The sequence below is a fragment of the Jatropha curcas genome, chromosome 8, assembly GCF_041381405.1.
Source record: "Jatropha curcas cultivar XTBG-Jc1 chromosome 8, XTBG_Jcur_1.0, whole genome shotgun sequence".
Lineage (NCBI taxonomy): Eukaryota > Viridiplantae > Streptophyta > Magnoliopsida > Malpighiales > Euphorbiaceae > Jatropha > Jatropha curcas.
This window is the reverse complement of record NC_143158.1, coordinates 4,876,271-4,895,334: the sequence shown is the minus strand read 5'-3', so window position 1 is coordinate 4,895,334 and position 19,064 is coordinate 4,876,271. Positions and strand designations below refer to the sequence as shown.

The 19,064-nt window shown below is 35.2% G+C and overlaps 2 protein-coding genes across 5 annotated transcripts; one reads left to right on the top strand and one right to left on the bottom strand.

The window, feature by feature from the left end:
- Positions 1-1,795: 1,795 nt before the first annotated feature.
- LOC105638280 (MUS308 and mammalian DNA polymerase-like protein) lies at positions 1,796-17,126 on the top strand. 4 transcript variants are annotated; one of them, XM_020680923.3, is made up of 28 exons: positions 1,799-2,034; positions 2,377-2,861; positions 2,949-3,138; positions 3,235-4,068; positions 4,550-4,614; positions 4,800-4,905; positions 5,015-5,215; positions 5,365-5,562; positions 5,783-5,944; positions 6,239-6,475; positions 6,670-6,882; positions 7,117-7,467; positions 7,722-7,874; positions 8,562-8,780; positions 9,138-9,356; positions 9,478-9,595; positions 10,056-11,221; positions 11,318-11,515; positions 11,917-12,176; positions 12,728-12,917; positions 13,012-13,116; positions 13,251-13,603; positions 14,121-14,229; positions 14,303-14,440; positions 14,663-14,759; positions 14,848-15,029; positions 15,137-15,185; positions 15,402-17,126. In XM_020680923.3, exons 1-26 carry the CDS (start codon positions 1,999-2,001, stop codon positions 14,946-14,948), a joined length of 6,504 nt encoding a protein of 2,167 aa, XP_020536582.1. In that variant the 5' UTR covers positions 1,799-1,998; the 3' UTR covers positions 14,949-15,029; positions 15,137-15,185; positions 15,402-17,126. The 4 variants fall into 4 exon arrangements, with proteins under 4 accessions (XP_037495184.1, XP_020536582.1, XP_020536580.1 ...); XM_020680921.3 differs by having other exon boundaries at positions 10,050-11,221; XM_020680924.3 differs by having other exon boundaries at positions 1,800-2,298; positions 10,050-11,221.
- Positions 15,655-17,560, bottom strand: RD22 (BURP domain-containing protein). Its single transcript, XM_012222068.4, has 3 exons — positions 17,401-17,560; positions 17,149-17,254; positions 15,655-16,826 (listed from the first exon to the last, which is right to left on the bottom strand). Exons 1-3 carry the CDS (start codon positions 17,452-17,454, stop codon positions 15,835-15,837), a joined length of 1,152 nt encoding a protein of 383 aa, XP_012077458.1. The 5' UTR covers positions 17,455-17,560; the 3' UTR covers positions 15,655-15,834.
- Positions 17,561-19,064: the final 1,504 nt, after the last annotated feature.

Here is a 19,064-nt window from a genome sequence, read left to right as displayed (position 1 = left end):
TAATTAATAGTTAATAGGGAAAATTTTGATAGTGATTGTTGTTAAAATGTAAAATGACTATTAACGATATACTTATTATATATATATTATGCAAACAATGTATTTTTTTTTTTAAGATTTTTAAAGCAAATATATATTTTTATCTTAATGTATCTATATAAAATTAAAAAGGCACTTATTCAACTTTTTTAATATAATATTTAATATAATTTTTTTCATTTTTAAATGACTATAATAAAATTAATGATTAAAAAAAACTAATTTTAAAAATATAATTTGACTAGTAACTAATTTATAAGATTAATATAGTATAAAAGTAATATAAATACAAATTAAATTGTAACGGATAGAATTCACAACTATTTGGAATTTTTATAAACTATAGGACTAGAATTATTACCAAAACACTAATATGTAGCCGTTGAGTATAAATCAGCTATCAACTACAAAATAACCGAACTCATGTATTCTTAGTTCAATCATAGTAAATCAATTACTTTCTTTGATATCAATTTCAATTTAGATTGTTCTCACTTTTAAAACTTGTAATTTACCTTTTTTTTCCTCGATTCAATTTGATTTGAATTGAATCAACTATTTTCATTCGTGGTGCTAATTGCAGTGAATTTAGATATAGAAGGAAAAAGTTTTTTTGGTCTATGAGGCTCGTCCTAATCAATTACTTTGTCTTTTCAAATTTGAAATTTAACTTAAGCGTCCCTAAGATTTTCATTATTAAAATAAATGTTCATTCTGTCAAGTTGAATGGATGAAACCATTAATTTGACGGTGTAAAACTCTAGGATGTTTAAATTAATTTTTTCTAATAAAAGGACAAAATAATTAATTAGACATAATATTAAAGATTGAATAGTTTTTTATTTGATGTAAATATACTATGAGATTTATTAATTATGTTGTTGGTTTTTTAACACGAAACATCAACGCAAATAATTTAATCGGTAAGAAATTAACAAAGAAAAATAATTGAGGTTTTTTTCTAAAGAAAAAAGCTTCGATTATTATTATTTTTGCGAAAACATCAAGCTGATGTATAATTTGACAAAGGCAACATTGAATTTGAAAATCATGCTTAAGCAGTTTCTTTATAATTTATAATAAAAAAATACATTGTGCTTGAATTCTAGTTTGCCTCGTTGATTTATCGAATGAACTTTTTTTTTTAACCAGCATATAAGTAGATTCTTTTTGAGTCATTTCAATTATAATTTTTTATCAATTTATTGAAACAAGAAGATGATTATTCCATGATATTATTCTGTCCTATTAGATTTCCAATAAATAAATAAATAATTTACTCCATGAGTCGCGCAATTATTTTTCTTTTTTATTTGTTCCAAATTGTTATATTATTTTATTTTTTAAGTAAATAATAATTGAAGTTTACTATTTTACTCTTATTTAACATTACCATTAATTAAATATTTATACAAATAAAACTAAATATCAACATTTAATTTTTCACTTATATATTAGTCGAATCACTTAATTATTGGATAAAAAATTATAAGTTAATACATAAGTCATTTAATTTTAATAAATACTAATGCAAGATTATAATAAGAAAAATAAAATAAATAATAATTTAATTATTGTAATTAAAATTTATTAATTTACATGCAAATTAAGTCAGTGCAAAAATGATAAGATGAACAAATATTGATTTAGTAAATCTTTGTCTTTATTTATTAAGATAAGACTGTCTGTGTGGGAGTAGGCAAGTCATTTTTTTTTTTTTTTTTTTTTGTTTTTCCACACATCCAAAAAGAGTGGAAGGGCATTGTTGTAAATTAAAAATTTAACACTGCTACTGTGTCAAAGTACGGACACACTGCTGTCCTGCGACTGCGAGATCGCTTGGCGCCCCCGTAAGAATTTGAACGATTAGCGACGTTGTATAAGCGAACACGCGAAGCACCACCGCCAGAAACGAACTAGGGTTTTGCAGATCTCAGTGGAGCTCTCCCACATCCGTCCATGGCGTCTGATTCGCCTCGGACTCGGATCGATCAGGTCTGCTTTTTAATCCTCTTCAAAAACCCAGAAATTCTTAACGTTCACTTCAAATTCAAAATTTCAGCCTCTCTATCGCCTTCTCTTGATCCAAGCTTGAATGCAAACGCCCGACATATAGATGTCGTAAATCTGTCGATGAAAAGCTATGGATATAAGATCTATTACAATTAAAAGGGATTGAAAATTTCTCATCTGATTCTCATATTGCTTTCCTCTAATTCAAGTCAACTTAGGATTCTTTCATAAACTGTCTGGCTCAATGTAAGTAGTTACAATTGGGAACCACTGGCATAAAGTAACATAATCTGTACTGAACACAGTGTATCGTGCTTCTTGCAGTTTTTTGCTTCGAAAAAGAGGAAAACTCTATCGCCTGGTTTGAAGCATGTGAGAATTGAAAAAGATGCAAGAATAGCTGCCGAAGGGTCTCCTAGTGGGAAAGGTACATTGGACAATTACTTGGTCAATTCACAGGAGCAAAGCAATGATACCAAGCTTTCATATACAGTTCGCGGTTTATTGGTCAGACAAGATGGAGTCAAGAGAAATCTGGTGTTGGAGATGGATAAAATCTCCGAAGATGAAAGTAAAGATCCAATTTTGTTAGCTAAAATTGACACTCAAACCGGTGAAGGATTTGAAACCATTCAAAAGGAAACATCGGGAGGCTCATCAAATGTGGGTGATGTTGCCGTTGGAGGCCTTACAAAAGATTGCTCAGTTTTGAGTTACAGTGCCAAAAACTCAGAACTAAAACAGTTTGCAAATGACAAAGACCCAGAACTAAAACAGTTCGCAAATGACTTTTTGTCTTTGTACTGTAGGTACTGCACTTTAAGAATACCTGTATACCTTGGCTGTGTTTTTATTCATTCTATGAGGTTTACTTCCTAGTTATCCATTTGATGCAGTGAACTACGGTCAACTGCAACTTCACCGTCTAAGCTAAATTTGAATGACCATAAGAGACATAGTAGTCAATCGTTTGTGGATGGTGAGGATAAAACATCAAAGAAGAGGCATTGCATAACCAGCAAGTCATGTTCAGAAGTCAACACTGATTTCTCCATCGAGAAGAAGGCAGTTAATCCAGCTGGAGGGGTAAAACCAATTTAAACCACCGTTTTGGTCGGTATACCTATGTGTGTGTATTTATAATAATTTGTTTATGCTTCTTTTTGTCTCCTCATTTGGCAGGTCATTTTTGGTAATGATCCCACTCAGCTTGAAGCAAGCTTGAGAAAATGTAACAGAATTTCTAAACAAACTGTTGATATGATTGGATGCGTTACACCAGGCTCGTCAATTGTTAGAACATGTGTTAGTCAAACCCCGAGGTCAACGCGTGGAAGCTCCATGTTTTCGCCAGGAGAAGCATTCTGGAATGAAGCAATTCAAATAGCTGATGGTTTGTTTGCTGAACCTGGTAATCATCTTGCAGTGTCTGCTGAAGATATTACCAACGGAAGTTGTGGGGACAAAAGGGAAATTTTGGACAAAGCAAGCATCAGAGGCTGGCAGATGGGGGATGTTGGTTCCTTGGAGTTAAATGGTTTGCATACGAGAGATTCAATTAAAGAAGTGTCTCCATTGCCTGTCAAACATCTTCACTTTTTGTTTGAGGACAAGAACTTGGACGCAAGTTCCCTGTCCAATAACATAGATGATTCAAATGTGCATAAGGGTGCTGAGCAATCTGAATGTGGTTCTGTAAACATTAAAAGCTCACAAAGTGGCAAAATCTCAACTTACAATAAAGCTCAAACAAAGGAAGAAATCCAACAGTCTGCATCTGTTCATGGAGTGACCAAAAGGGAAGCAAATTTGTCAAATCAAGATACTGATAGCATTACATCTAATTCACCAGTCAATGAAATCAGGAAGTTTGTTCCTAATATTGGAGATTATGAAGCTGGGACTCCTTGCACCGTTGTGCTTCTCAAAGACAGATTAAATCTTGGCGATTGGCTTCCGCCAGAAATATGCACCATATACAAAAGAAAAGGAATTTTGAAACTATACCCTTGGCAGGTATTTAACTTAAAATGACTACTGTTGTGCTTGCTGTCCTGTTATCTGGAAATGGTGCAATGTTAATACTTCATATTACTTTTTTTTGATACTTAAAAATTGACTAAACATGGCTGTCATCAAGTCTAAATTTGGCTTCAGATTTTTGTGGATAGCCTTTGAGTTTCTCATCTTCATAGCCTGGGAAGGCAAAAATATTATTTGGTTCCTCACTTTCTGAATTTTGTTTGTTATTTCACTTTGTTCCCTACCATAAAATGTCTTCATGCAGCCACATAAAATTCAACTGTACATCTTGTGTGACCTGATATAGGACTTGATATGGTCTTGATTTACTAGTGTTGATTTCCCTCTTGGTAGTCTCTTTACTAAAAATGCTTTGTCGGATACGGTGGAAGAGGACGTTTTTGTCGAGGACTTAGAAGACCTTCAATGTGTTTTTATCTGGATGCATGATGTATTGATACGTTTCATTTACCAGGTTGACTGTCTTCAGGTAGATGGAGTTTTAGAGAGAAGGAATCTTGTATACTGTGCATCTACAAGGTACTTCTTTTATTCCATGAATTTCATCTTAACTTATTCTATCGGAATAGTTTCCATAAAAGTTTTGCACTTATTTCTGCCCAGTGGCATTTCTTCTGGAATCCTCTAGTGGTAGCAGAAGACGTTTTATCATTTCTTATTAGGCTTTCATTAATAGGTGCTTAATCTTTTTTCCTCTGCTACAGTGCTGGGAAAAGTTTTGTTGCAGAAATTTTGATGCTGCGGCGGGTCATATCAACCGGCAAAATTGCACTTCTTGTACTTCCTTATGTATCAATTTGTGCAGAAAAGGTGTCTTAAAGTTTACATGCTGAGAATAGTAGATACTGTTATATTTATAGTTTTCTTACTGCATATTATGGGCACCTTGCATATTGCATCTCCATCATAATTGGTGTAGGCTGAACATCTGGAAAGCCTTTTGGAACCTCTTGGTAGACACGTGCGAAGTTATTATGGAAATCAAGGTGGTGGAACTCTTCCTAAGGATACTTCTGTTGCTGTCTGCACGATAGAGAAAGCAAACTCTTTAATAAACAGGTTACTGGAAGAAGGTCGTTTATCAGAAATTGGAATCATTGTGATAGATGAACTGCACATGGTATTTTGATGGTGTTGTTTTGTTAAATTTATATATTGTATATTTTATACAATGGAAATATTAATAGCTTTTGGCATTGCTTCTGAATGTAACCTTTTTATGCCTGTATCTTGAAGTATGATTATTCTTTTGCTCATGTTTGCCGATAGGTTGCCGATCAAAGCAGAGGTTATCTTTTGGAACTTATGTTGACCAAGCTTCGATATGCTTCTGGTGAAGGCAATTCAGAATCTAGCAGTGGAGAAAGCTCAGGTACTAGCAGTAAGGGTGATGCTGCTCATGGTATGCAAATTGTTGGGATGAGTGCAACCATGCCAAATGTTGCAGCAGTTGCTGATTGGCTTCAAGTAAGCGGCATCCTGAGTTTATTTTCTAATTAACCTACCTTTTACTTTTGTTCTTGTCAGCCTTAGGCTGTGCGAATATATGTGTTGCACCGCAAAACTTTAGTCACAACAAATTTGATGTGCATTTCTGTACCATATAATGCATTGTTATATTGTCTTCTTTTCATGGGGCATAAAATCATTTTTCAATTGCTCTTACTTGTGGCAAATTTATGTTCAGGCAGCATTATATCAGACAGAATTTCGACCTGTTCCACTAGAGGAGTTCATTAAAGTTGGCAATACTATTTATGACAAGAAAATGGACATTGTTAGAACAATTCCAAGAGCATCTGACCTAGGTGGTAAAGATCCTGATCATATTGTGGAACTATGCAATGAGGTAGGACTATTTACCTTTTCTTTTTTTGGTTTATTGGGGAAGCCAAATGAGCTTGAATACTATGGCTACAAAACAATAGGTACTCCTCTTTATAATTTTCATCATGTTGGTGAAAATGGTCGGAAGGATTTCGACCTGAGACCTCACGCTTCCTACACTCTTAAAGGGAGTACAATACCAATCAAGATAGGCTTATTAAGTGACTTGGGATTATTCATTTTGCCACCTGAGTGAATATGTAGCTGGGGATTATTTGGATGTTGAACAACTATGAATTGTTGTTACATTTATCAGGTTGTTCAAGAAGGTCATTCAGTGTTAATATTCTGCTCTAGTCGAAAAGGATGTGAATCAACTGCCAAGCACGTTTCCAAGTTCCTGAAGAAGTTTTCTGTTAATGTTCAGAATGATAGCGATTTTCTTGATATTGCTTCAGCTATTGATGCATTGAGACGATCTCCTGTGGGATTGGATCCTACATTAGAAGAAACTCTTCCTTCTGGTGTAGCTTATCACCATGCTGGCCTCACTGTATGGTTCTAGCTCATCTTCCATCATTTCTGCTTGTATCGATCCATTTCATTATTTTTATACATTAGATTATTAGTCTATGTTCTTTTTGTTGCTTACACAGATGCATTTTAGAATATGTTAGTTTTGGGTGTATAAATTTTGCCATTTGATGCACTTTTGAAGGATAAGGATGCTCTTTTGATTTCTTTCAGGTTGAGGAAAGAGAAATTATTGAAAGTTGCTATCGCAGAGGCCTTGTTCGTGTCTTAACTGCTACATCTACCTTAGCTGCTGGGGTTAACCTTCCTGCTAGGAGGGTCATTTTTCGACAACCTAGAATTGGTCGTGATTTTATTGATGGGACAAGGTACAGACAGATGGCTGGTCGGGCTGGTCGGACCGGGATCGATACTAAAGGCGAAAGTGTATGTTTAACTTTTTTTTCTTCATGCGTTTGCAATCAATTTCTTCTGCTTGGTTGTAATATGCTATTTGACCAATTCGTTTTGGACTTGCATGTAATTTATTGAATGATGCCTTTTCACCCTATTTCAATACTATAGGTATCTAAGCGAACTATAGGTATCTAAGCGATGGTATAAAATTTATTTTGAATTAGAAGTATCATTCAGTAACAATTTTATGCTTCATCCTATCAGATACTGATTTGCAAACCAGAAGAACTAAAAAGAATTATAGGGTTGCTCAATGAAAGCTGTCCACCATTGCAGTCTTGTCTCTCTGAAGATAAAAATGGAATGACTCATGCAATTTTAGAAGTTGTGGCTGGTGGAATTGTTCAAACTGCTAATGATATTCATCGATATGTTAGATGCACTCTTCTCAATTCTACAAAACCATTTAGAGATGTCGTCAAATCAGCACAGGATTCTCTCAGGTGGTTGTGTCACAGAAAATTTCTTGAATGGAGTGAAGAGACAAAGTTATATAGCACCACACCACTTGGCCGTGCAGCTTTTGGCAGTTCTCTTTGTCCAGAAGAATCACTAGTAAAGATTTGCATCTTTTATTTTGATGCCTTCTTTCAATCTCAGTTTAATATTTGTTACCAGTGTACTTTCCTTTTTTCTTTTTTTCTGCTTTCCTCTCTTTTCCCTTTCTTTCTTTATTCAAAGTCTTGGGTTTCATTTCCTTAGCATTATTTGCTTGGTTCTCAAATCTAATAATTCTCTTGCTAAGCCAATAAATACGATCTCGCGCTTGCATTGATTTCACTTCTTTTTTTTTTTTATTGGTTTTGTAGATTGTGCTAGATGACCTTTCCAGAGCAAGAGAAGGATTTGTGCTTGCATCTGACTTGCACCTGGTGTACTTGGTCACTCCAATCAATGTTGAAGTTGAGCCAGATTGGGAACTGTATTATGAAAGGTTCATGGAGTTATCTCCTCTTGACAAGGTAATACTGCTATTCTCCCTTCACTTCTATTTAATGTGGAGATAGTTTGGAGCCTGGTACGAGGAAATTGATTATCATGTCAATCCGTGAGAGGTGTGCCTTAGTGTTGTAGGTCTTATATTCATATTCATTGTGGTTAATGTGTGACTCATGGGTGCGTGATAGAGTTCCTGAAGCCCGAGACAATGGGCTTTGAAGTCATTTACCTGCTTGGTAGTCATTAATGTCTGAAGGAAATCTTATGATGTTGCGTCAACAGCAAATCACCAACCCATCCCATCAGACAGTCAACTTTATTAAAGTTTCAATGAGCAGTGCAATTTTAATAGAACAGTTGAAGTTTCAATTAAAAAAAAAATTATAGGCATAGTGATGTTCATTTGCTAGTGTGCCTAACAAATATTTCTGTTATTGAATTTATCCTCAGCGCGCGCGCACACACACACAGATACATAAAGCAAAAAGAGCATACTGAACCATCATACTTTGTAATACATAATTGAGGTCACAACTTTCCATTTACTTGCTCACATTGTTCCATTGGCTCTATGGTTTGGCTATACAGAATTTTAGATCTGTATGCATCTCTATTGATTGTTGAATGATGCTCCTTTATTCCAACTTTGTAGTGTTGTTTCCTATGGCTCACCTTTATTTTATTTTTAATTCAAATGTTATGGAATAAAGTCTGTTGGAAATCGAGTTGGAGTTTCAGAACCATTTTTGATGCGTATGGCACATGGAGCACCTATGCGTACAGTGAACAGACCTAGTAATATGAAAGGGTTCAATGGAAAGTTAGAAACTCGATGTGGGAGTGCAAACGACAGTATGATTTCAGATGAGCAGTCACTTCGAGTATGCAAACGATTTTATGTGGCTCTTATCCTGTCAAGACTAGTGCAGGTGTCACAATCTTTTTCCTTCCTTTCTACTTTTTTTATCAATGTTGAAATGTTATAAGCTTAATGTTATTTTCCGTGCTTTGCCTAATTTAAGCATGTCCATTTGATGTACATTTGTCTATGCATGCATCGGTTCTTTTTCCATTTACATGTGCATATGCTAACAGCAAGAATTTGTGGCCCTCTTTCTGTTATGAAATGGTTAACTTTATCTTTTATTATGCTTGTGTATCTACATGATAACCTGAATATGATTCCCTATGTCTTCAATAAAATGGCTATCTGTGCTTGCTATGATATGTGAGTTTTTCTTTTCTTCCCTGCTTTGCTAAATACATGTTTAATCACTTGGAAAAAGGAAACGCCTGTTGCTGAGGTTTGTGAAGCTTTTAAGGTTGTGAGAGGCATGGTTCAAGCCTTACAAGAAAATTCTGGAAGATTTGCATCTATGGTTTCTTTGTTTTGTGAACGACTTGGATGGCATGATATGGAAGGTTTGGTGGCCAAGTTCCAAAACCGCGTTTCATTTGGAGTGAGGGCAGAGATTGCGGAGCTTACCACTATTCCATATGTTAAGGTAACTTGGCATTTCCACTTTTTCCTAAATAGCTTTGCTAACAGTTGTAATGGTTCACATTGTTCATTGCTGTTTGGTCATCGATTTAGAATTATCCATTATTTCATTGCTTTTTTGGTAGGGTTCTCGAGCAAGAGCACTATATAAAGCAGGCTTGCGAACACATCTCGCAATTGCTGAAGCATCTATTTCTGAATTAGTTAAAGCTCTTTTCGAATCCACATCATGGGCTGCACAAGGTGAACTTTTTAGAAATTTTTTAGAATTTTTACAGATCATTTCTTATGCATTGATCCCAGTAGATTTATGCATGATATATGTCCATCTTAAATTGCAGCATGATTGGAGGGTGGTTTTTTTTCTAGTTAATCTTTTTGTGTTGCTTGCAGTTATCTGTTGATTAATTTAGGAGGATGCCTTAACCTCCACATTGTTATCTTCTTTCTTCTCTTATAAAAGATTGTTGCTTTCCTCTAATATTAAAAGAAGAGAGAATAATTGATAAACGTAACAATGAAATAGTTTTTGTCCTTACTGGTGGATTTTGTCTCGGTATTTGCCCATTACAATCCCAATTCTGCATTACTTCTTAATGGTTTTTGTTTTTGTTTTTGTTTTTGCACTGTCATGACTTTGATAAATATTTGAAATTTGACTGCCAATATTTACTGGTTGGCAAAATAACTGTATAAGGTTCAGCACAAAGGCGAGTGCAATTGGGAGTTGCAAAGAAAATAAAGAATGGTGCAAGGAAAATTGTTTTTGATAAAGCTGAAGAGGCAAGGGTTGCAGCTTTCTCAGCTTTCAAATCTCTTGGACTCAATGTCCCACAGTTTTCTCAGCCATTATTATCAAATGCTTCTATAAATGTTGGTGAGCAAAGTGCTGTTAGTAACTTATCTGGAGATGGCACCGCTGATGTTTTTCTTTGTGTTGAACAAAGAGACCATGCTTCAAGTGACATGTGCATAAATGGTAGCAGGAATTCTGCTAAAGTTACTTTGAGAAGTGAAGCAGAAAAGCCAATGAAAACAATAGATGTTGGTTTAGTGGCTCCAGCAGAAATGAAGTCAAATTGTCTAGTGCAGCATAATGTTGATGCTGAAAGTTCTGCTGTGCCAATTGAGAAGACTATGACCCTCAGTAGTAAGCTAGATATTACTGGTAATCGAAATGCAAATGCAATTGCAGCGCTATCTGTAAAGCTGGTACATGATGATGGAGATGGTATAGGTGACAGGCTTATTCACAGTACGGTACGTGAACAATGTAGTAGAGAAAATTTATGCAGTGACAACATGGTAAGCGCATGTGAGAAAAGCCCTATTAATGCAAGTAACACTCCGGGTGGATTTGATTCTTTCTTGGCTCTCTGGGACTCAGCCAAAGAATTTTATTTTGACCTCCATTACAGCAGAAGGTCAGAACTAAATAACATCACACGATTCGCATGTTTTGAAATTCATGGCATGGCCATCTGTTGGGAAAGCTCCCCTGTGTACTATGTCAATCTTCCTAAAGATCTACTATGGTCTGATAACCAAAGAAATATTCTGCCTCCTGAGAATTGGTTGGAGATTGTTAGGAATAGGTGGAACCAGATTAGTGAAATAATGGGGAAAAGAGGGGTCAAAAAATTCTCTTGGAATTTGAAAATTCAGGTTCAGGTGCTCAAGAATGCTATTGTTTCCATTCAGAGATTTGGTTGCCTGAATCTTTCAGGGAAAAGTTCGGATATTGAACTCATAGACAGTTCGCACTTATTGTTGTCCCCGATCAATGTTAAAGAAGCAATCGACATGTGTGTTGTGGCATGGATTCTTTGGCCTGATGAGGAGAGAAGCTCTAACCCAAACTTGGAGAAGGTAGAGTCTGAAAATCCCATTTAAAAAGTTGAATCTCATTGGTTTTGGTGTTGGTCATTGGATTGATTGGCTTACGTTGCTATAATGATAATGCAGGAAGTCAAGAGAAGGTTACCCAGTGAGGCTGTTGCAGCTGCTAATCGGATTGGCAGGTGGAAGAATCAGATGCGCAGAGCTGCTCATAATGGTTGCTGTCGTCGGGTTGCACAAACACGGGCTTTATGTTCAGTTCTTTGGAAGTTACTTATTTCTGAGGGACTTGTTGAACCACTTAAGAACATTGAGATTCCAATGGTAAATTGTTTATTGACTTTATTCATAAATGTACAGGTTGTCATCCAGGCATATTCAAAGAGTAAACTATGGCCTTTGTTTTAGAAATCTCCATGAAAATTATTGAGTTAACATGAGAAGTTGCCATAGCAGTGTGTAATTGATAAGGTGTCTATCATCTCTTGGTGTTAGCTTTCCCTAAAGCTTGGCCTCTTTTGTATTTGGCCTTGCATATGCCTAATTGGGGTTTGAACTTTTAGATTAGGTATTTGAAATCCTATGCATGCCACTACATGTCTGAAATTAATCTAGGATGTCCTTTATTGTGGTGCCGCTGAACTGGTGTTAGCACTTGCTTCGCTACTTTTCCTTAGAGATTTGATATTTTGATTACTTCATTAATGCTTCTATCTATGTGTTAGGTTAATGTTCTTGCAGACATGGAGCTTTGGGGGATAGGTGTCGACATGGAGGGGTGCCTTAAAGCTCGTAATGTGTTGGGAAAAAAGCTAAGGCATCTTGAGAAGAAGGCATATGAGCTGGCTGGCATGAAATTTTCATTGTATACAGCAGCAGATATTGCAAATGTGTTGTATGGACACTTGAAGCTGCCTATACCAGAAGGTCATGGTAAAGGGAAACTACATCCAAGTACTGACAAACATTGTTTGGATTTGTTAAGGTAGAAAGCAGGTCTTTCCTTTGTCCTCTTTTAGTTAATATCTACACGTGAAATCTGGCTAAGAACATCTTGCAATTTCCATACGTATGAAGTAATAAAATTTCTTAAGAAAATGTTATTTCTTGGTGGGCATCTTTCATTCAAGACCATTGCGCCAAATGCTTGTAGGGCATGGAAGTAGCTGATTTAGTTCTAACTTATAGTCTTAGGCTGTGGGGTTGAAACAGTATAGGAGTAAAATTTCTACTTTCTAGGTATAAATATTAGGGGTACAATGGTCATTATTTTATGCGTACGGCTGCATTGGTATTCGAAGAGTAAGATGAACTTTATAATAGCTAAAATTTGCTTCATAAAAGGTTAAATAGTTAATAGATGTAGTCATTTTTCCACTTTAACTCCACATCAAGGACACTTAATATGGTCTATCATTTTTCACTTTAAACCCTTTATTAAATGCACATAAACATCATAAAAATTTTGCCCTTGATATGTTATCTTCATATTTACTTGTTAAGTTGGGAACATTATGAGAATTTGGTTCCTTTCAGAAATGAGCATCCTATTATTCCAGTCATTAGAGAACACCGGACATTGGCAAAACTTTTGAACTGTACTCTGGGCTCAATCTGTTCACGGGCTACGCTATCTATGAGGACGCAGAAGTACACACTACATGGCCATTGGCTCCAGACATCTACTGCAACTGGACGACTGTCAATAGAAGAACCTAATCTTCAGGTTGTGATTAATGTCTTCTTATTTTTCTTTCTGTTAGAATATGATTTTCATGAAGCTTTCCAATCTTTCTGAATTGCGTTTTTGCATTATGCAGTGTGTTGAACATATGGTTGAATTCAGAATGATGGATGAAAATGGAAGTGGTGAAGATGGAAATCTTTATATAATAAATGCTCGTGACTTCTTTGTTCCTACGCAGGTGAGAATTATTTGTTTCATAAGATACTAGGTGTTTCTGACTAATATTTGTTTAAGCTCATACCAAATATCTCAATTTCAAGTGGAAAAAAAACTGTTGGTTGTCTAAATGAAGTTTCCTAATTCTTATTGTAGGACAATTGGTTGCTATTAACAGCAGATTATTCTCAGATAGAGTTGCGTCTAATGGCACACTTCTCTAAAGATGCCTCATTAATTGAACTCCTTACTAAGCCGAATGGTGATGTTTTTACCATGATGGCAGCAAGATGGACTGGGAAGCCTGAAGATTCTGTTGCATCTGGTGAGCGAGATCAGACAAAAAGATTGGTATACGGCATTCTTTATGGAATGGGTGCCAATACTCTTGCAGAACAATTGGATTGCAGTTCAGATGAAGCTACTGAGAAAATTAAAAGCTTCAAAAGTTCTTTTCCTGGTGTTGCTTCCTGGCTCCAGGAAGCTGTCTCATCCTGCCGTAAAAATGGGTAAGGCTACAAGGCAATTTAGATGTGTGATCACTCACGACCACCTATTAATTACTATTAATGCTTTTTAAACAAGTTCATGTATCTAGTTCTTTATATTCATTTTTAAATTTGCATAATCATCTCCAAAAATAGTCTAGATCATTTTCTGTTCTCTTTGATTCAGTTAAAGTCTTCATTCTTCTGGATTATACAATCCCCTTATCTTGCAGCTTTCTTGGTTCATTATATTTTGGTTTCCTTCTTCACTTTTTTGGAATTACATCATTCTATCTCTCTCTCTCTCTCTCATGTAGAGGCATTACATTATTGCCAACATGAAGTATATAGAGATATAAATTTTGTCATCTATTATCTATTACTGAATATTTAGTTCTGTCTATTTTTATTAAGCATCTCTTCTCTGTCAGATAGGCCTTTGCTATTAATGTCTTTGTTTTGATTGCATATGTAAATTAATGGATATTTTGTGCATTTAATTTTAAACATCTGTTGTATCTAATTACCTGTGATCCAGTTATGTGGAGACCCTCAAGGGAAGAAAGCGATTCTTGTCAAAAATAAAATTTGGTAACAGTAAAGAAAAATCAAAAGCTCAGAGACAAGCTGTTAATTCTATATGTCAGGTATAATTATTTTTGGGTGGAAGACACTGAAGCAAGTTGTAATACGTTTGTTCTGACAGCTGATCTTTGCCAGGGATCTGCTGCTGATATAATAAAGATTGCAATGATAAATATATACTCTGTGATTATTGGTGCTGATGGCCCAGATTCTAGCTCTTCGTTTGCAGCTAAGTTTCACATGCTGAAGGGCCGGTGCCGAATTCTTTTGCAGGTTACCTCTAAAATTGCTTTGCTTTGCTTTTTAGTCTTTTATTAAACAATTCCTAAAGTTCTGACATTTTAAGGACAGTGTACATACTCAATGAGAAAAATGAAGATTCATGCTCTGTCATTTATGTAGTCTGCTAGTGCAACTGGGTTTGATGTTAAATTTTATCTCTGATTTGCCGTATATGTTATAGAATTGACAGTTACTCTTGGCTATTAATTTTAGGTACATGATGAATTAGTCTTGGAAGTTGATCCCCCTGTGATCAAGGAAGCTGCATCATTGTTGCAAATAAGCATGGAAAGTGCTGCATCACTTCTTGGTATGTATAATGTGATGCTCTAGGTTTTTTTGATTATTTTGATGTTATATATTGACGTTTGATGTTTACTGTACCATATGTTTTCCAGTCCCTTTGCAAGTCAAACTAAAAGTTGGAAGAACATGGGGATGTTTGGAGCCTTTCCAGGTTGATCAATATACAAATGAGGTTCTTGCCTTTGATTCGTAGGGACACCAGATTGTTCTGGCTTAAAGAGGAAAAAGTTTGAAGATGTTGGGGGAATGAGGATTGATGGCAATTTGGACCAATGTATCTAATTTGTGATTAAGAATTTAATTTCTTTCAAACTATCATCTTTTAATCAATAGTATGACATCAGATCTTCTAAATAACTAATTAAGATACTTTATATGCAGAAATGTGAACCCATATGCTCTGGCTGCACAGTGCATTCCTCAGGAAGGGGTAAGTTTGCATTTTCAAATTGTAGTTCTGCTAAAACAATCGTTTGGATAGCCTTCTCTAAGATTAAATACTAAATTTTGGTAAACAGTGCTCCATGAGAATGTCTCTGTTTCTCTCAAAAAGAAAATTTCAAATATAATTGTACTCATATTTTTTTTCTTTACATTTTTTAGCCATGTTCATGTTTTATCTTGATATCTATTTACTTGTTGTTAGTGGGGTACACAGTATTTTGCAAAAGAAAGTCTCCTGTATTTCTCTCAAAGGGCTGCTGTGATACCACAGAATGATAAGCAGAAATCACTCTGCTTTCCCCTTCCTATTTCAGAATTCAGAGCGCGTTTAGACACATGTAATTCTCTCAGTACAGTGTTTCACTGTTATTATTTTGACCCTTATGTGATTGTTGGAAGGAATCTAGGAGATTCACCTCACACACACTGCCATTAAGCATAGAAAGCTAGCAACATTGGAAAATAGTATTAATTACTGATACTACTACAGTAAACTTTATAGATATGTATAACCAAATATAGTGGGCCTTTAGTTACATTATTATAAAAATAAAACCGCTAGAACTCAAATTATTTGAATGCAAACTGTTTTGACTGGAAATGTAACTAATAGGGTTTAATATGTATGCAGGCTTCTACTTCGGAACCCAAACAATGTGGTCCTGAGGAAGGAAATGGCAAATTGGAACTGTACCTGGCTTAACCTTGAGTACCTGGAATGCCAGATGCTTGGGATTCCAAGCTGATGTATTTGTATGGCAGACTGCTACTGCTTTAGCCTTTGTTCCATCAGCACCCTCTAAAGAAACCATATAAGCCCTTGTGGTTTGTGTTGCATGGCAATAGAAGACAGCATATGCATAATTCTGCTTGTGGCATGCCACAGATTTGTCACCTGCCATCTTTGTTCTAGTTGTAATTTTATACTTCTGCATCTGGGTTTGGTTTTCCACCTCCGTGGAGATTGCCTGAACATTTTTTCCAAGTACAGAAGTGCTGAAGTCAATCATTGACTCGAGTGATGTTGCACAGTATTTCTTCTCTCCTTTAATCCCAGGTTCTTCACACTCTCTGATTGTTGTCTTCATTATCTCAGCTTCCGTTGATCCAGGTTTCACAGAAAACTCATTGTAGATCTCTGGCAACTTTTTAGATGTAAAAGGTATCGAATTGGCAACTTGGCGTGGTAAGAAAGTTGCTATGTTTGGGTTTTCGGTGAAGTGCAAGTTCATGGTTTTCCCGATATACATGTCCTCCTCCAAAAAAAAGAGAGCCACAGTTGGGTCATCGTGAAGTTGATTTTCAGTAGCAGCATAAACATAATTGAACGGGGATGGCCCTGGTCGTACTCCAACATACACAGGCTTTCCCTTGTGTCCCGTGGTAACAGTTACACCGCCTTTGCCAACACCTACATTGGTTCTCTTCCCCGGCTTTCCAGCGTTAACATTTACACCACCTTTACCTCCCACATTAACATTGGTTCCTGGCTTTCCTTTCCCAGTGTTCACGTTTACTCCGCCTTTCCCAACATTTACAGAAGTTCCTCCAGGCTTTCCCTTACCTGTATCAACATTTACACCTCCCTTCCCTACGCCAACAGAAGTGCTTTTATCATCTATGAAGTCTGCAATTTAACTACGTTAGTTAGAAGAGCTCAGAAAGGAAATGATGGGATTTTCGCAACTACTCCAGCGTTTATCAAGATTTTTGAACTCAATAAAAAACAAAATCATACTGTCATTATTTGATGTATCATTGTTTTACATGTAACTTGAGAGACACTGGCACCATAACTGCTATGTATCATTTCTTTATGAATCTTTTAGAATCAAACAACAAAAAACTGTTTGGAATGTTCATGTGGCCAAGCCAACATCTCTAGATGTTTATTTTGGACAGTGAATCAAATTAACAGTTTGTGTCAGCTGAAATTATGTAAGTACGACCTGGCTGTAGAAGATCTGTGACCGCTTTTGGCATTGGAGTATCAGGCAGAACAGAGTTCCAGTAAAGCTCAGGAGTCAGAGCAGCATGGGTTGTAGCTAGCGCAATCTGCAAATAAAGGTAACCTGAACTTTCTTAAAGTATTCTTACATGATAAAAATTAGGAATTTATGCATCATCTATATTATAGGAAGAGGTTTACGAAACATGAAATATTCTTTATATTGAAACAAGTTGAAGATTCAGAAGCTTACAGTTATAAAAAGAATGATGTGTGGGAGATGGAACTCCATTTGAACTCTGAACATGAATAGAAAACAAAGAAAGAAAAGAACTGAAATCCAAGCTTATTGGAATAAAGAGTGAGTTGTAACATTTATAAAGAACTTGTCATTAAGGTTGAATGACTAAATAGCACCTACATCATCTACTAGCTTAATTGCTTCAACTGTCCCTGGTTCACATACTTAACTGCAATTTATGTCATGTGGGACAGATGTAAGAAGAATAAGAGGTGATTCGCTAGTTTTCTGGTTAACAGAAAAATGTCACTGATAAATAATAGTAGTTTTCAATTTGCTTTTCATAAATTTTCTATTGTGCAAAACATGGACCCAGAATGGCTCCACATCCTTCGTATTTGTCAATTCATAATGATGTTTACTTTAACTGCAAAATCTATGAATCTGAAGTGGTCTTAATTTCATGGAATTCTGGTTCAAAATTTAACAAACAACTACCATATTAATGAGGTTAGTAGGGGTTGAGAAATACCGACCTCGCGTGATTGTGCATTTCTATATTCCAATTACATAGATTTTTCTGACTCTTTGTATGTAAGAGATTTAAGAACAATCCTCATGTTTTTTGGGCTTTTCCTTGGTGGGTTTGAACGGTCTGTTTCGTTAGCTTTAAGAAATTTGTTTGTCTAGTTTCAATCAGCTTATTTAACTTAGAAGGTCAAGCGATGTATAAATGAAAAGGTCTCTTTGGAAAGCAGATTTTATGCACTATATATGTAGTGCAACAACTATTAGTTCCAAACTAGTAGAGCGAGCTGTATGATTCCTTTTTTTTTTTTTTTTTTTTTTAATATCCGCTCTGATCAAATTAAAGCAAAATATAATTGAAGAAATTTTGAAATATAATTGGAAAAAATTTTGAAATATTTTTTGTAAAAAGAATTTTTGAAGGAGATATTTAAAATTATTTGATATATATATATATATATATATATATATATATATATATATAAATGAAGAATATGCATGCTATGACAGGAAAATAGTAGGGCGACAGATCTTAATGCTTTTAGTTGATGCGTAATAAATGCCTGTCCTTCAAAGACGAGTGGTCGAAGTGTATCTTTCTTGTTTAGCAGACATGTTTGAATTGTTCATATTTCTAGAATTCTTTGTCTTTGTAAATAATATATCTGTTTTATCCTTATCTTTCCTTGATTTAAAATGACAGTTAATTTATAATGGACTGTAACAGATTGTCCATCTATCTATCTATAATGTTCGTATGGTCTTAATGTATATATATCTTTTATATTTTATCATTGTTTTTGAAAATTTTTAGTTTTATTTAATTTCCCTCAGATTTTAATTTCTAAGAAGTGAATGCTAATTTTCCAATTTTTTTAAAACAATATAAGATAGCATGTGATAGAAATCTCAATTGGTCAGAGCATCGCCTCGTCAAAAGGAAAGCTGCGGGTTGGAGATTTTATATATCGACTGTGGAGTATGCATGTGTATATATTTTTTGATAAAGAAATTATTATTTCGTTCTCTCTCATTTGTGTGTATATTATATTTTTTTTTTTTGGTTTACTCACATATTATCAAAATAACACCATTTTTTCCATTTACTTTAAAATGTGGTCCATAATATCAAGTTGAGCTCTATTCTG